Here is a 15,253-nt window from a genome sequence, read left to right as displayed (position 1 = left end):
TGTGATAAAGAGGACGACATAGACGCGGAAGATGACAGTGATCAAGGCAACGGTTATGAAGTCGATGAGCCAGAAAGATCAAGATCGTCGGATGTGCCACTCACTGACGAACAGCGTTCCGTGTATCGGCAAGAAAAGCGTGAAGGCATCAACATTTAAACCAATTTGTGATATTCGCGGTGAGTAGACAATTAAAAGGTTTCCTCTCCTCGTAACCAAGGCGTATGAGGTTAGAATTTGTTAAGTGAAAGCGCGATTATTGCTCCAACGTTTTCTTGGGGTTTCAGTTTTCATCGCAAAATACTGACTTGACGTTACTGATGCTATCAAATTGACGGACTATCTGTAATCACCTCCCCAGGGTAGAGACAGGGTTTTGAAAGGCTACACACATCCCAGTAGTAGGAGATCCGATCGTGATTTACGTTCGGCGCTTGCCGATAGCGGGCTCACCGGTATAGGTATGGCTAGCTTCAGTGTTGACCGAATGCGAGGTAAAGCCCAAATTCAACGTTAAGATCACACATTTATGCTCATTGATCTTGATCTAATTTATTAGGAAAACCGTGCTATATCTTACCGCTCTCTGCGGTGGAAAACGGGCACGGTGAGCGCAGCTGACGCGAGGGTAAGTGTGAACATTTGGGATGCTTAAGTCATAAGTGTTTCAGCTTTCTAAAAAGTTCTAGACGTCATAAAAGGGGCCCCATCTTTCCTTACGACCCCTCTAGCTGTGTTCCAGAAGGAAATTATTTGATTCGGATGGTGATTCTTTAGCTCACGCCGATCTCTTTGCGATAGCCGCTGAGTCAGGACTTACAACAAGGATGGTTTGAAAAACCTTAAAAATTATAAAATAATGACAAAAAGTGACTTGTGCCTCAGACGTGGTGAAGTCCTATTAGAACACGATTGTAGGTTGTATCCCAGGCAAACACGAACTAGATCGATGTTAATTGTAACTTCGGGTAAAAATGAGCGATTAGATTTTCTGCTAACTTCGCGCCTGAAAATCGCCAGTATTTAATGTGCTCCTTTCTTTTTTTTTGGCTCTGAATGCTAACAAACTTTTGGACAGACAAACTGATGGCTTAAAATGCTTTGGATCTTTAAATTTAGTTGATTAAACAGGTGCAATGTGACTCTTGATTTACAACTGGAAGTCTATTGGTTGTAGCCAGCTTATCGTTTAAGCCTTAAGATGATTGAGACACATAAAATGATGTCAAGTGCGTCAGACGTTAACAAAAACAAGGTTACAGGCAGCTGTTGTCTCAAATTAATTCTAGAATGTTGTTTAAAGAGCCAAAAAAAGGTTGCTAAATGGAGCTGAGAAAATTTGTGCTGCATAAGTTTAAACAGAAAAAAAGTTTAGGGATGTGCATAGGGTGCATCTGATGAATTGATCTCCACAGATTGCATGTTTGCAATAGCGTCACATATTTGTCCAGTTGCTTGATAAGCACTCTAATGCAGGTCATAGGTCGGTGACGGCACTTACGAGAAGAAATCCTCCTGCGTAGGCACTTTGCTTTTGATTATTAGATGAAGTGCCTAATGAGGCTAAAATAATTGACTTCGCACCAGAAGGATATGACCCGGTTGAATCAGCTTTGTATTCTGTTAATAAACCAAATGGAGCGTGAATCTCCTCAGAAAATTGCTGCATTGTAAGCACCGTCTTCACCATGAACCTAAGTTAGGTGTACCATGCTCAAAATGGGATACTACCACACAAGCTATCTAATCCATCTCACTTCCAAAATATAATTAAAAAATTTGTTAACATTCTGTCTCTGCTAGCTAACAATTTTTTGACAAAGCAAATGGTCAGGCGAGAGTATACGCTCAAAACTTGGTACTTCCGTAGCTACTTATGCTATATTTAAGCAATTTAGCAAGGCTAGCTGCATTACGTCCAGCCTTCCTACAGTGGCCGACATCTGCTATATAGCTATGTCGGTGCTACGAGAAATAAAAGGCTCCGAGTGCTTGGATATGCATGACACCATTGCTTTTTTATGTATGCAGCATGTCATTGATGAAATTTCGCAAAACCCAGGGATCGTTAATGGGTAAGACGAAAAGCAAGAATCGTAGCTTTCACCCATATAAGCAGCATTTGTTGATGTGGGCATGAAGGCGTGGCATATAAGTGCATTCTAGTTGCCCATAATAAAAGTAAGCTTTGTAATCGCTCCTGTTTGGCGACGCCATCTTTCGATATAAGCTTGCACACGATCGTGTCATCCCCAATAACTTCTAAGTTTATTGTAAATCTGACAAGATGTATGACGGCTTGTACACTTGAGCTTGCGTCGCTCTCACAAACGCAAGATTCCAATTGAATCCTCTTCGAATTGGCGACGGATACGCTAATTACTATACTCGGCTATACGCAATGAAGAAAGCGGAAGCACTATCAGGCAATCGGCCACTAGGTTTACCTCACCGGGCAAGTCTCTCGACTCCATCAATATGGAAGTCCAGATGAATTTTAGCCGGCGAAGATACAATTGCGATACTGTCAGTTTAAGGAAGCATAATACAGAGTCGTTCATGTAGCTGATAGAGCAGTAGATTCATTTTACAATTGGGTCGCCCTAGACTTTGCATAGAGTAAGCTTTGACTCACATTTCTGTGTGTGAATTACGCATCGGTTGAGCTTCTACGCAAGAGCGTCTACAGCTCTTGATTTGCTTTTCTAAGAGTGACATAAATTCAGGATAAATGATATTAAGACTAATACAAATTTTGGTGTGTCCCTATTTCCATGTATAAAACTATCTATATCATCTGACGTAAGTCTAAATCCCGTGTTGACGAATAGTGATCTTGAACTGAAAAAACTTCCATCTCCAATCCCAGAGCACTCGAAAGCCCTTAAAGTAAAGTCTGGGCAATTGCAGTAACGCATCGGATCTAATGCTATCAGAGTCCTCTTCTTTTTCTGGCCGAGACGACGCTCGTCGAAGAAGTAGATGATGATACAAACCCGCTTTACTGTAAGCTTCAGTTGGCTGTCCAATGGTTTGACTTTTTTCTGCAAGTCCATAGATCCGTTGTCGGTTGTGTTCGACGAGCTATACAATGCGGTTCGGAACCCCAGTATTTGACTTGAGGCCTACCGCTGCCTGTGTTGGTTTGACGCAATTGTTGCCTTTCTTTACCCGTGATCTTTGCACTTCCATTGATCTGGCGAATAAGACTAGCCAACTTGCATCTCAGTATGGATGTAGCGCACAGTATCTATTTTGTGCATATTACCTAAGAAAGGAGGAATCAAGGCAACAGTGTGTTCGATCATACTGAAGCACTATCCTTCTAGCATGTAGACGATTCTTCTCTAGTCTCATGTCTTGTTTATTGTCCTGGTATGAAATGTGATCAAAGTAAACCTTGTTATCTGTAACGGACGCAACTTTCTTCTCCTTGACTGGTCGTTGGTGAAGTACTGCATCATGATCTCATGCCAGTAATTCCTCACTTGACGTAATGCTCGGCCGTCTATTCTTGAAAGTATAAAGGCTCAAGCTTCGTTTTGAAGTTCATAACGTCCAAGGCATCGTCCGAACATTTACTCTCGGCGCACCTGCTTCTCATTTTATCTAGATTGCTGATAGCAATCTGCTGCTTGACTACTCTGATCCTGCAAGCGATAAGCAGGATTGCAACAGCAGGAGTACCAACGTCCACCAGGAGATGCTGAGTCTTTTCGATGAAGGAAAAGGCCTCCTTACAATCGAGAAAATACTCCACGGAGCCTTTATCGGCTTTCTCCTCTTCACCAATGGCGGCTAGGTGAGTAAGTCCAGAAAGCGTCCTATGAAGCCGATAACCGTCTTTGATCTTTCGCTAAAACGTATTTAAGGAATGCTGTTATGACCTCTATCTCCTTCATCAAGTTGTCGCTGGTATCTTTATCAAGATGCAGACTGTTGAGGATCTGCTTTATGAGGTTAAAAGACCATTTAATAGAAAGCCAGTCACATAGTCAACTGCCTTCCGCAGCCTTATTGCGGCCGACGTCAACGCTCTCACTATGCAAAAAAAATGATTCTTGATACTGGAATCTTCTCCTCACCACGATGTGACCCCGAACTTTCAACCTTCTCCACATATCTTTGTAAGGTGTTTTTTTTGCTTTCTCATGACAGCGGAAAAATCTGGGTTTGACCATCAAACAAAAGCCTCTGAGTACGCTAGGAGGTACACGAGACGTTGCCATCGAAGACTTTAAAGGACACAGCCTCATCGATATCTGCGGGCTTGATCCTTTGAAGAACCCGCAAATTTTTGTGAGCTAATTTTCCTTGCTCATTGTCTCAAAGTTTATAAGGCCGTTTAAAAGCACATGTTTGGCACAAAGAAGCTTGGGACAAGATGTCAGTAGTCTGCAAACCCGCCTAGCGATCATTTTTGCAAAATATTGTTTTAATAACTCTCTTCTCTACTGAATTTTTCTTATCCGTCACATAACAGCTGGTCACACCTCAAATACAATCAGCGTCACCATCGCTACCATTTGAAGTGCCACCAGCAGTCGTTTAACCCGGTGCCTCTCATTCGTTAGCAAGAAAATGCGTCAAGCGAAGTCTTCGAGGCTGCCTCAAATTGTCCACAAAAAACTAACGGATCTCAGTAATGACTGCTTCATATGCCCAAAGGACTCCTTTGATTTTAAAGGTATCTAGATAATGTCAGGAGCTGGGGACTTTTCTGACAGCAATGTTGGTAAAGTTGGAGCAAACTTTCACGGTCTTCTTTGCTTCAACACCAAAAGCTATCAAAATGCTAGCGTGCGGCTTCAAGCAACCCGCAAATGTACGAGATGAAGCCCGGCATTCATTTGCTGCATGTGGTTGTGAAGTAGAAGATGCAGCTGCTAGTGGTTGTTGTTGCTGCTGCTGGAGCAATTCTCCATCGTTAGCAGGCTTCGCAGGGGAGCCTCTAGCAGGAGAAGCGATTTTTACGGTTCCTTCATTATTAAAATTCAGTCAGGAGTGTTCGGCAGGCCGGCTATTTCTATCTTTAAAGCCATGTGGAACACCAACGCGTTGATGTTCCACATATAAGATTATTTTTGTATTGATTTTTGTATGCTACCTCCATTAGTGGGATCTCCGGAACTGTAACAAAATCTGTCGTGACAAACCACGGGATTCCTTCCATTTCTGAGCACTCGCCGGACCGTGATCGAGAGTTTTGGAGGCAAAAAACCTTGGGCACAGGCCAACGACTGCTTACTTTGGACCAAAATCGCCAGATACAGGTACATGTTAAGCGCAACACGTGCATCAAGCTGTTCCAGATTCAAGAGTGGATACGAGCCAATTCAAGGTCAATCTATCGCGCTTGACGGCGGATCGTATCATCCATGCGCCAGAAAGCATTCAACGGCTCTCAAGTCCGTAAAAGGAATTGCAGTGCTCGTTTTTTGTGTCCGAGTCGGCTTTTCTTGCGCTGTACAATAACAATGACGGCAAGGCCATCCTCACGACGATCTCTTGATGACAGAGACTCGCTCCATTCGAAACAGACTCGGCATCACGGATGCCGATCTTAGTCTGTCTAACGGGCGGCTCTACAAGTTCAAGACACGTCACCGCATCAAGTTGCATACATTGCATGGTGAAAGCCATTCTGTTGGTCGTGTCAGCCTCGCTGTCAGTCAGTACGAGCTCCAAGATCTCATTGCCCAGTGCAACTCCGACGACGTGTTCAACTTGGACGAGTCTGCGCTTCTCTACCGCATCACTTCCGACAAAACACTCGCGTCCGTCGGTCGACATGGTTCAGCAACTGAAAAATACCGTTTTGAGGGTCGATTTTGTTGCAATCTATCTGGAACTAAATATACTAATGTTATTGTTACTGGCAAGGCGAAGCAGCCACGAGCGTTCCGACAAGTCAGGATTTCAGCAATGCGATTCCAATATTTCTACAATTCGACCGCGTGGCAGAATCAAACCACGTTTGCCACTTGGCCTCAGCGTTTCAACCTCGAAATGAGCGGCCGCAAGGTTCTTCTACTTCTGGTAATGCGTCCAGCCATACAGTCAACTATGTATGTCGGAATGTGACGATAAAGTTTCTGCCACCCAACATGACATCATTGACCCAGCCATTAAATGCAGGTAAGCAATACGGTATCACAGCTCTAACTGCCTACCAACTACTGTCTCAGAGATCGGTATTGATGCAACCTCGTTCGCTGGCTGCTTGATGCCATGCATGCTGGCGTCAATCAGAAGTTGGATGGGTTAGAGGGTATGCAATTTGCGATCGCCAGTTGGGTAGAAGTGCCCGCTCAAGTGCTGCACAACTGCTGGTTGCAGTGCAACATTGTTGACAATGGCACGATTGAGGCAGGAGAACGATTATGGTCGCGCGTTGGATGCGAGCGTAGAAGAGGATCTCGCTGCGCTGATGACAGAATGTGTGTTACTGACGGTGTCAATGCGTACATTCCGCAGACTCAGCATACCTAGTTGAATGTGTCCAGGATGTGATCGAACGAGTTGGGCTTGATGCGGATCAAGAAAGTGACAACTACTCGGAGGCTGAAGCCCAATACCACCATCAGCGTCTCTGGCTTGCTGTGTCAAGCGTGCAGAGTTTATTGCTCGTCATCCCAACTGCGACAAAGAGACACGAGCTCTAGCCAAAGTAGGGCGGAAAGAATGCATTGAACGCAACCATAACTCAGTATTTTGAATTAGGTTAATTTGTTACCCTCCCAATGTGAAGTGGAAGATCGTCTGGTGGTGTCCACATACAGAGGTGTGAGTGTATTGATTTCAATGAAGTAAAAAGCGTCGTGGATTATTCTAAATTTGTACGATGTACAATTTCTATGGCCAAATCCTCAAATTCTAAGCGGTACTTTTATTATTTAAAAGGCATCATATCGCTCGTATGTAAGATTTCAACCGACGCATCAGTCGATTTTGCTGCAATGAAAGACTGATTTGCGCTTGTTACAATATAATTGAGCTATTCACGTAATTGCCAGGATACTTTTGTCGAAAACAAGAGCTTGTTGAAAGTACTTTAGGCCACTCATTCGATAGCATGTATGGCATAGCGTTGGTTGCACCATTTGAAGTCACCAACTTCAATGCTCGTGATATCCTTCTTAGCAACGTATCCATCAGGAAAGTTAGGCACGTCAATGTGCTTGCCCAGTTCGACTGCGAGTTGCGATCGGACAAGAGCGACACCCTCCGATGTTCCAGATGCGATATGCTTGGTTTCCACGTCATGATAAAGTCTCCCTGTCGAAAGCGAAATACGCAACGTGTCCGGTAGGAAGGGCATCGCAAGCTCTCCACCACCAAATGAAAGCATCCACTTGCCACTAATGTCATCCCGGCGCAGGTCCTCAAACACAAGTGGTCGGTCTGCGCATTTTATAAAATTTGTCTCTTTTCCGCACGGCGACCGGTAGGGATAGTCTAGAAACTGTTCCTCATCCTTTACGTTGCACTGCAAAATGCTGTTTGGTTGCACTTGAGAAAAGAAAAACCGCAAGAACTTTGCGCTCTTAAGTGACGTCGCAATATTTTTTGGACGTGTGTCTTCCAGGAACAGGCGGCCCTGTTTAATAAAAATACAAACTTAGTCACCATCATGTAGTCGTATCCTTTTTCGTAGCCGGCTAATTTACCTGTAAGTCTATATAGTAAAAGTACCGACGTTTTTGGCTTTGTTCTTCGTAGAATCTCACACTTTAGCAGCAGCACAGTATATTGCTCAGTATTCAATAATTAAGCCCTTTACGATTACAAGCCACCTCTTGATGTCCTTCAGTTGTTTCAGCTCAAGATACTTGTCTTCAGCAGCCGTGCAGAGGCCTCGCCGCCCGATGGTAGCACGTCGACATTGCCGACAAACGAGCAAGATCATATATCGTTTATTTTCTCGCCAAAGTGACTTATTTTAGTGACATCAAAACGGCACTTCAAAATGGCCGCGAATGGTTTGATCAGCAAGAATTCCTCCTATCGTAACAATTGCGATCGCGTGATACGTACTCATCGGGGTGATAAATTAGTTTGCGCGGCCCCATCTGGTAAGATTAGAATCACTAGTATCATCGAAAGAAATGAGCATCAACGAAAGGACTCTGGAGACTTGACGTTATCCTGCGCGACGCCTTTGGTCACCAGACAACCTCTTAAGCCAGCTCTGGACCGGAATGATATCGCCAAACAATGTGTGCTTATGGCAGCTCAAACTCATGATGCACTCCTTGATGCGCACGAACTCGATGCTGAAATGAAGGACATGACGATCTGGCTTCAAGCGCACACTTTGCCTTCGAAGTGGCGGCGTCAACTTCTCATTCACTTGGACACAATACACTGCCAAATGAGATTTTGCCGTGAGCAACTGCTGCATGGATGGAAGCTAATACATCCGCCATTTCACCAGCCTAGTTTAGACTTGTTCGATCGCAGACTTCGGCTTTTTGAACAATCGGTGCAGCTGCTTGCCGCAGCCATCAAGGAATGCAAGAGCAAAATGCTCAATGCGGAAGCCCTTGCAGCTTGTCGGTTTATACAGCTCTGGACTCGGCAACTCCTAGCAAAGGTTTGCTGCATTTTTATTAGGCAATCATTGTGCTAATCTATTTTTGATACTTGATAGCGAGGATTTTACACTAAAGTGATCAACCTATCATTTCACCACCGAGGCATCGTGGCTGGCATGTTCGACTCAATAAAAGGCACATCGAAGCTTACGACTCATGGTCGGAACCAAAATATCACTCTTGAATACCCGCGCTCAGATAACAATTGGGATAGTTTGAACAAGTGATACTAATTTAGGATGCTACGCTTTAATTTATAACAAATTTTCAGAATAACCTTTTAGAAGCTTTCGCGTTGCTTGCTCTTCATTGAACTGAATGATCTAGCGAACGAAAAAGAAATGTGAATGGAAATTTGCAGCAACTCTAACGTCAATAATGGCACGCTGAGTAGCATTTTGATAACTGTGCTGCAAAGTGGTGGGAGCTTTGCACAGGGAATGTTCTGCCCACCCGAAATGTACGAGATTACTGTTAACTTTGCACAGTTTACACCCATCTTCGAATGTTTGTGACCAGGCTAGTAATCCTTGTTGCTAAATTTTCTCCCACTTTCTGCTGGCTCCGCAGTTATAGACCACTGAAGGGCTTTAACTCTGTTGGAACTGACTTTGTAAATAAAACAAAGAAGAGTTGAACATGCTTCGCACCATCGCCAACAAGTGACCGAATGCGTGCGAAAGTACTTGTCGGATGCGCAAGACGCCCAAAAAAGGTTTTACGACATCGCTCGTCCGACTTTTTCAAAGTTGGTGACACTGCCTTGCACTGAAAATCTCGCACGCAATCGCCAACGCAGCGATGCGTTTCATCGGCTCGTTCACCATACATGAGCTTGAGCCTCAAGGCAACGTCGCGCTTGTTTCGCTGACTTTCCGTCGAAGACTTGGCCCCTGTTGAACATACTGCTAATAGTTCCTCTAGCGATTACTCACTGCTTGGTATGCTGCTTATACAAATCTCGAAGTAGCTTCTATACATACTGGAATTGCTTTGAATGTTATTGGCTGTAGGCGAAATGCACAAAACTCATCGCAACACATACTTTACAGTATTTACGGGGTTTCCGACGAAGTATCTGAGCTATGGCACGTAAAACGTAAGATCTTGCTCGATCTTGCTCAACATTTCACTCGCGAAAAAAGTCAAAAAGGTTTCATGTACCTCAAATTGATTTTACAGGTCGTTATATTCTCATAGATGATGTGATCAAACATGCCGATATGCTCACCAATGATATTGTACTTTGAATTTCTTAATGGATCACTAGATGACTGTTGCCGCAATTGATCTTCACCAATATTGCCAATCTTTGCTTTTACGGCTCACTCCACATTAGTCCTGAGGAGTAACCAGCGCTAAACCCACACAACTTGAGCATGTTTTGTTAGTCCAGTCCTTTCACCATAAGCTGTGCCTTAGTGCGATCGATCGTAAGATATTCTTGATCATTACGACCGACATTGATCACCAATGGGAGTTTTTCCTCTGATCCTGAGAGCGTTAAAGCTGAATAACTTATCGCACAATTCAGCAGCAGATGACCTGAGATTTGATTTGCAGACTCAAATCACCAGCAATCATATTAAAGCTACAATCGTTGCTCTTTCACTCCACTCAAAGTCCAAGCTGTGTTTCTTGCACGTGTACAATCGTTGCTCTTTCACTCCACTCAAAGTCCAAGCTTATGTTTCTTAAAAAAAGTTTACAATGAAAATGAAATATCACAAAATCATTGACACTATCATTTAATTGTATGACTGAATGTGGGGATACAATATTGCATTTTACGCTGTTACTCCGCAAGGATACTCCTGTTTGCTTGTTCACAACGGCGGCATTGGTCTGTAGTTTACTTAGCGTGATTGTCGTTACGACTTTTTGCGAAAGAGCTCGCAATTTGAAAAAGTATGTTCTTCAAACTTCCATCCAAAATAAAATCATTATACAGTTTGCAGAAGCTTCATAAAGGGCGTGAAGCAATTCTCGTTGTTGCTATGGTTTTTGCTACAGTTGTTGACGGCACTCAAGTTCGACAACCCTCCGTTTCAGCGACTCGTTTTCCTCCATGAGCACTCGAATAGTTGCCTCGAACTTTCGTGTCTTCTCCTTATTGCGCGTAGCCATCTTGATGATGCGCTCTCTTAGCTGCTGTTCCATGGAAGTGCTCTTGCCTCCAGGATTGTGCCATAATCTGATGTGCTTCTTTAAACTTTTGGGACTGCAGAAACTTTTTGAGCACGTGGGATGGTCGCACGCATAAGGGTTGCCTTCAGCATGGATTTTTAAATGGAATTCAAGATAATCTTTGCCTTTAAAACTCTTAGAACAATCCGCATACGTGCACTTATAAGGTTTATCGCGCGAGTGTGTTTGCAAATGGCTGTCAATAACACACGAGTTAGCACAGTTCATTTCCATTTTGATGAAGATTCTTAGCTGCTACGTACCGCGTCATGGCAGATTTTTCAGCAAATGATTTATCACACGATGGGTGCGTACAGGGGAATGGTTTTTCTCCTGTATGAACACGAATGTGACTACAAATACGGTAAACGCTCTAACTAGCCAAAACAATGTCATGATCGAGAACGCACCGAACAAGTGCCCACTTCGAGTCAAAACTTTTACCGCAGTTGGGCAAATCACACACATGGCGTTTTTGTTGCCATGTTTCTCTCGACGACGCAGTTGACGGTGCTGGTGACGTCGGCTCTGGATCTAGCAGCATATCTTCAACAGCATGCATGGCCATACCCATACTTGCATTGATCTTCGACAGCGGCTGTACCGCCGTCAATGCCTGCATATCAACACCAGCAGAAAGATACGCATTTGTCATAGCCAAATGGTGCTGTGGATCCATAATAGAGTGAATGTACAGTATTGTCGGCGGTCAGTGTTTGAATCGCCGCAATTATCAAGGCAACTTGAAATTCTTTGCTAAAACCCAATTGGCCAATTATAATCTATAGTGGAGTACATCTGTTTAGCGTTTTCTACATCCTTGTCCTCTTTGATGACAATCACTCTTCTCTTCACTCCCGACAATGGAGAAGCTCCAGGAGTTGAGTCTTGTGTCCAAGGTATGTCAAGCTCTAGAGAATCACCTTGGCATGAGTGACAAGACGCTTGCCGAGTTTGTGATCGATTTGGTCCGTGGAAGCTCTAGCTGCGCCGCATTTCTGGCGTCTATCAAAAAAGACGAGCTGCCGCTTCCTTTAGCGCTGGCCGATAATTTGTACCGCATTGTGCAAACTATGGCGCCACACAAGATGAAAAGGAGCCCGGAATGTTCCAGCGAACACAAGGTTAATGATAAAAAGCATCGATTTCGGGATGATGAGCAATTGACGGCCGCGGATATTATGGGAGCATCCATCGAGGACGATGATGAGATTAAGCCGTCTTCCTCTGGACTTCGTAGCCGAAACAATGACGATTACTTGCAAGTCAAAGAGCGCGATCGCTATGGGCGTGACAGGAGTCGCACGCGTGACGAAGCCAATGACCGGAACCGAAAACGATTGCGATCTAGATCTCATTCAATTGATAGAAGACGAAAAAGACGGGATCGCAGTCATGGACGTGTGCGGGACCGCAGTCATGGACGTGAGTGGGACCGCAGTCATGGACGTGAGCTGGACCGCAGTCATGGACGTGAGCGGGACCGTAGTCGCGGCCGTGATCGAGACAGACAAAGGCGTGAGCTGGAGCTATATTGCATCTACGACGGCCGTGTAGCAAAAGTTATGGACTTTGGAGTGTTTGTAGAGCTAGAAGGCTTTTCGAGAGAGAAGAAAGAAGGTTTGGTGCATGTGTCAAACCTGTCCGCGAATCGTATCAGCAATATAAAGGAATTTGTCAGACGCGGCGATCGTGTTAAGGTGAAACTCATCTCAATATCTGGAACCAAACTTTCGCTGTCTATGCGCGACGTGGATCAAAAAAGTGGTAAAGACCTGATGCCGGAACGATCAAGTGATGGGGCGGAGCATGCACGGCAAGCAAACAAGGCCTCAGACTCACGGTCGTGGATTAATCCGGCGGCACCTGGCATGCAGACCTCGCAACAGTTTGATGAAGATGATAGCAAGCCACAGCGCGTAGCCAAACGGATGTCATCGCCTGAACGATGGGAAGTCCAACAATTGATCAACTCGGGTGTACTATCGATTGAAGAGTATCCGACATTTGATGACGAGCATGGTCTGCTGAACAGCGAAATCACCGAAGAAGACTTTGAGGTGGAGCTGAATGATGATGAGCCAGTGTTTCTGCGCGGCCAGACGCAGCTGAGTCGCGAACTGTCACCAGTGAAGATTGTGAAGAACCCGGATGGATCAATGCAACGTGCTGCCATGACTCAATCTAACTTAGCGAAAGAACGTCGCGAATTACGCCAGACACAAGCCAACCAGCTGATTGATTCTATCCCCAAGGATCTTAATCGTCCTTGGGAAGATCCCATGCCTGACGCTGGAGAACGACACTTTGCACAGGAATTGCGTGGCATCAACATGGGAACAACGTTTGAGCTGCCAGAATGGAAGCAAAAGTCAGTGGGAAAGAATCTATCTTACGGTATCGTGTCAAACAAATCTATTCTCGAGCAACGTGAAAGTCTGCCTGTTTTTAGGCTCAAGCCCCAGCTAATGAAAGCTATCGCAGAGAATCAGATCTTGGTGGTAATCGGGGAAACTGGCTCGGGTAAAACCACTCAGATGACGCAGTACATGGCCGAAATGGGATTGACGTCAACGGGTATAATCGGATGTACTCAACCGCGTCGTGTTGCTGCCTCCTCCGTTGCTAAGCGTGTTGCCGAGGAATTCGGGTGTGAGCTAGGGCAGGAAGTTGGGTATTCCATGCGATTCGAAGATGTCACTAGTCCTGAAACGGTGATCAAGTACATGACAGAAGGTATGCTCCTGCGAGAATATCTGGCTGATCCTACGTTGTCGAAGTATAGTGCTCTAATGCTGGATGAAGCACATGAGCGGACAATCAATACAGATGTATTGTTTGGGTTGCTGAAGGATCTCGTACGTAAGCGAAAGGACCTTAAAATTATTGTGACATCTGCCACATTGGATGCTGAGAAGTTTTCGAGGTACTATTTTGACTGCCCAATTTTCACGATCCCGGGCCGTACATTTCCTGTAGAGATTTTGTACACAAAGGAGCCGGAATTGGATTACTTGGATGCTTCGTTGCTGTGTGTTATGCAGATTCATCTATCCGAGCCGGAAGGAGATATTTTGCTATTTCTAACAGGGCAAGAAGAGATTGACACCGCATGTGAAGTTTTGCATCAGCGTATTAAGGCGCTGCAAGAGCGTGCTTTGGCTCCAGAACTTATTATACTTCCTGTTTATGGTGCACTACCTTCGGAAATGCAGTCGCGTATCTTTGAACCAGCACCCAAAGGCTCACGAAAATGTGTGGTGGCAACCAATATTGCTGAGGCGTCGTTGACAATTGACGGTATTTACTACGTTGTCGACCCTGGGTTTTGCAAGCAAAATGCATTTAATTCCAAGATTGGTATGGATTCTCTTGTCGTTGTACCATGCTCACAGGCGTCAGCGCGTCAACGTGCAGGTCGCGCTGGGCGTACGGGCCCAGGAAAATGCTACCGATTGTATACCGAGAGTGCTTATAAGAATGAAATGTTACCAACAACTGTGCCAGAGATTCAACGTGCGAATCTTGGTGCTGTAGTGCTTCAATTAAAGGCTATGGGTATCAACGACCTCATGGGATTCGATTTCATGGACCCGCCGCCACAAGATGCTCTCGTAATGGCTCTTGAAAACTTGTACGCATTAGGCGCACTAGACGATGAAGGCTTATTGACGCGGTTAGGCAAAAAAATGGCTGAGTTTCCCGTTGAGCCGAAGAATGCTAAAGTCTTATTGACTTCTGTGGTACTTGGCTGCTCAGAGGAAGTCTTAACCATCGTGGCAATGCTATCTGTGGAGTCCGTCTTTTTTCGACCTAAAGAGAAGCAGGCTCAGGCGGACCAGAAAAAGGCTAAGTTTCACCAGCCTGAAGGTGACCACTTGACCCTGCTGGCAGTTTATGAGGCTTGGGCTAATTCTAAATTTTCTAATCCATGGTGTTACGACAACTTTATCCAAGCTCGAGCTATTCGTCGTGCTCAAGATGTGCGCAAGCAACTACTCTCCATTCTTGATCGATACAAAATGGATGTTGTCTCTTGTGGCAAGAATTTTAACAAGGTTCGGCGAGCGATCGTTGCCGGATATTTTGCCAATACAGCGAAAAAAGATCCGCAAGAGGGATACCGCACAATGGTTGAAGGCCAGCCTGTGTATATTCACCCATCGAGTGCAATTTTTAACAAGAGTCCAGAGTGGGTGCTTTACCACGAGCTTGTGCTTACGACAAAGGAGTATATGCGCAACATCATGACGATTGAGCCGAAATGGCTCGTGGAATTGGCCCCAGCCTTCTTTAAGAAAGGCGATCCCACCAAGCTTTCAAAGCGCAAGCGCAATGAAAAGATCGAACCGCTGTACGATCGCTTTAATCCCCCCGACTCTTGGCGTTTAAGCAAGCGAAGAAATTAAGCTTAGCAGCAAAGTAGAAATGTTCAAACAGTTTGCACCACAAATGAATTGATTTGTTTC

At 44.8% G+C, this 15,253-nt stretch overlaps 6 protein-coding genes across 6 annotated transcripts in view; 4 read left to right on the top strand and 2 right to left on the bottom strand.

Annotated features, from left to right (window-relative positions):
* Positions 1-159, top strand: part of PHALS_04648 (Chloramphenicol acetyltransferase-like domain) — a gene marked incomplete at both ends in the record, with an annotated part of 632 nt that extends 473 nt beyond the window's left edge. The window contains one exon of the mRNA XM_024722502.1: positions 23-159. Within this exon, the coding sequence (XP_024573572.1) occupies positions 23-159 (137 nt within the window). The remainder of the gene's footprint in view (positions 1-22) is intronic.
* A 5,352-nt stretch (positions 160-5,511) lies between these two features.
* Positions 5,512-6,665, top strand: PHALS_04647 (major centromere autoantigen b; the record flags this gene model as incomplete). Its single annotated transcript, XM_024722501.1, has 5 exons — positions 5,512-5,824; positions 5,884-6,194; positions 6,253-6,315; positions 6,374-6,454; positions 6,507-6,665. 5 exons carry the CDS (start codon positions 5,512-5,514, stop codon positions 6,663-6,665), a joined length of 927 nt encoding a protein of 308 aa, XP_024573571.1.
* A 398-nt stretch (positions 6,666-7,063) lies between these two features.
* Positions 7,064-7,909, bottom strand: PHALS_04646 (Protein of unknown function DUF4505; the record flags this gene model as incomplete). The annotated part of the gene is made up of 3 exons (XM_024722500.1): positions 7,064-7,600; positions 7,671-7,731; positions 7,797-7,909. 3 exons carry the CDS (start codon positions 7,907-7,909, stop codon positions 7,064-7,066), a joined length of 711 nt encoding a protein of 236 aa, XP_024573570.1.
* Positions 7,910-8,227: 318 nt separating this feature from the next.
* Positions 8,228-8,824, top strand: PHALS_04645 (uncharacterized protein; the record flags this gene model as incomplete). The annotated part of the gene is made up of 2 exons (XM_024722499.1): positions 8,228-8,596; positions 8,654-8,824. 2 exons carry the CDS (start codon positions 8,228-8,230, stop codon positions 8,822-8,824), a joined length of 540 nt encoding a protein of 179 aa, XP_024573569.1.
* A 1,780-nt stretch (positions 8,825-10,604) lies between these two features.
* PHALS_04644 (c2h2 finger domain) lies at positions 10,605-11,463 on the bottom strand (the record flags this gene model as incomplete). The annotated part of the gene is made up of 3 exons (XM_024722498.1): positions 10,605-10,980; positions 11,048-11,137; positions 11,195-11,463. 3 exons carry the CDS (start codon positions 11,461-11,463, stop codon positions 10,605-10,607), a joined length of 735 nt encoding a protein of 244 aa, XP_024573568.1.
* A 184-nt stretch (positions 11,464-11,647) lies between these two features.
* On the top strand, positions 11,648-15,193 carry PHALS_04643 (atp-dependent helicase; the record flags this gene model as incomplete). The annotated part of the gene is made up of 1 exon (XM_024722497.1): positions 11,648-15,193. One exon carries the CDS (start codon positions 11,648-11,650, stop codon positions 15,191-15,193), a length of 3,546 nt encoding a protein of 1,181 aa, XP_024573567.1.
* Positions 15,194-15,253: the final 60 nt, after the last annotated feature.

This window comes from Plasmopara halstedii (genome assembly GCF_900000015.1).
Source record: "Plasmopara halstedii genome assembly, contig: Scaffold_262, whole genome shotgun sequence".
NCBI lineage: Eukaryota > Oomycota > Peronosporomycetes > Peronosporales > Peronosporaceae > Plasmopara > Plasmopara halstedii.
This window is presented reverse-complemented; position numbering and strand designations above follow the sequence as displayed.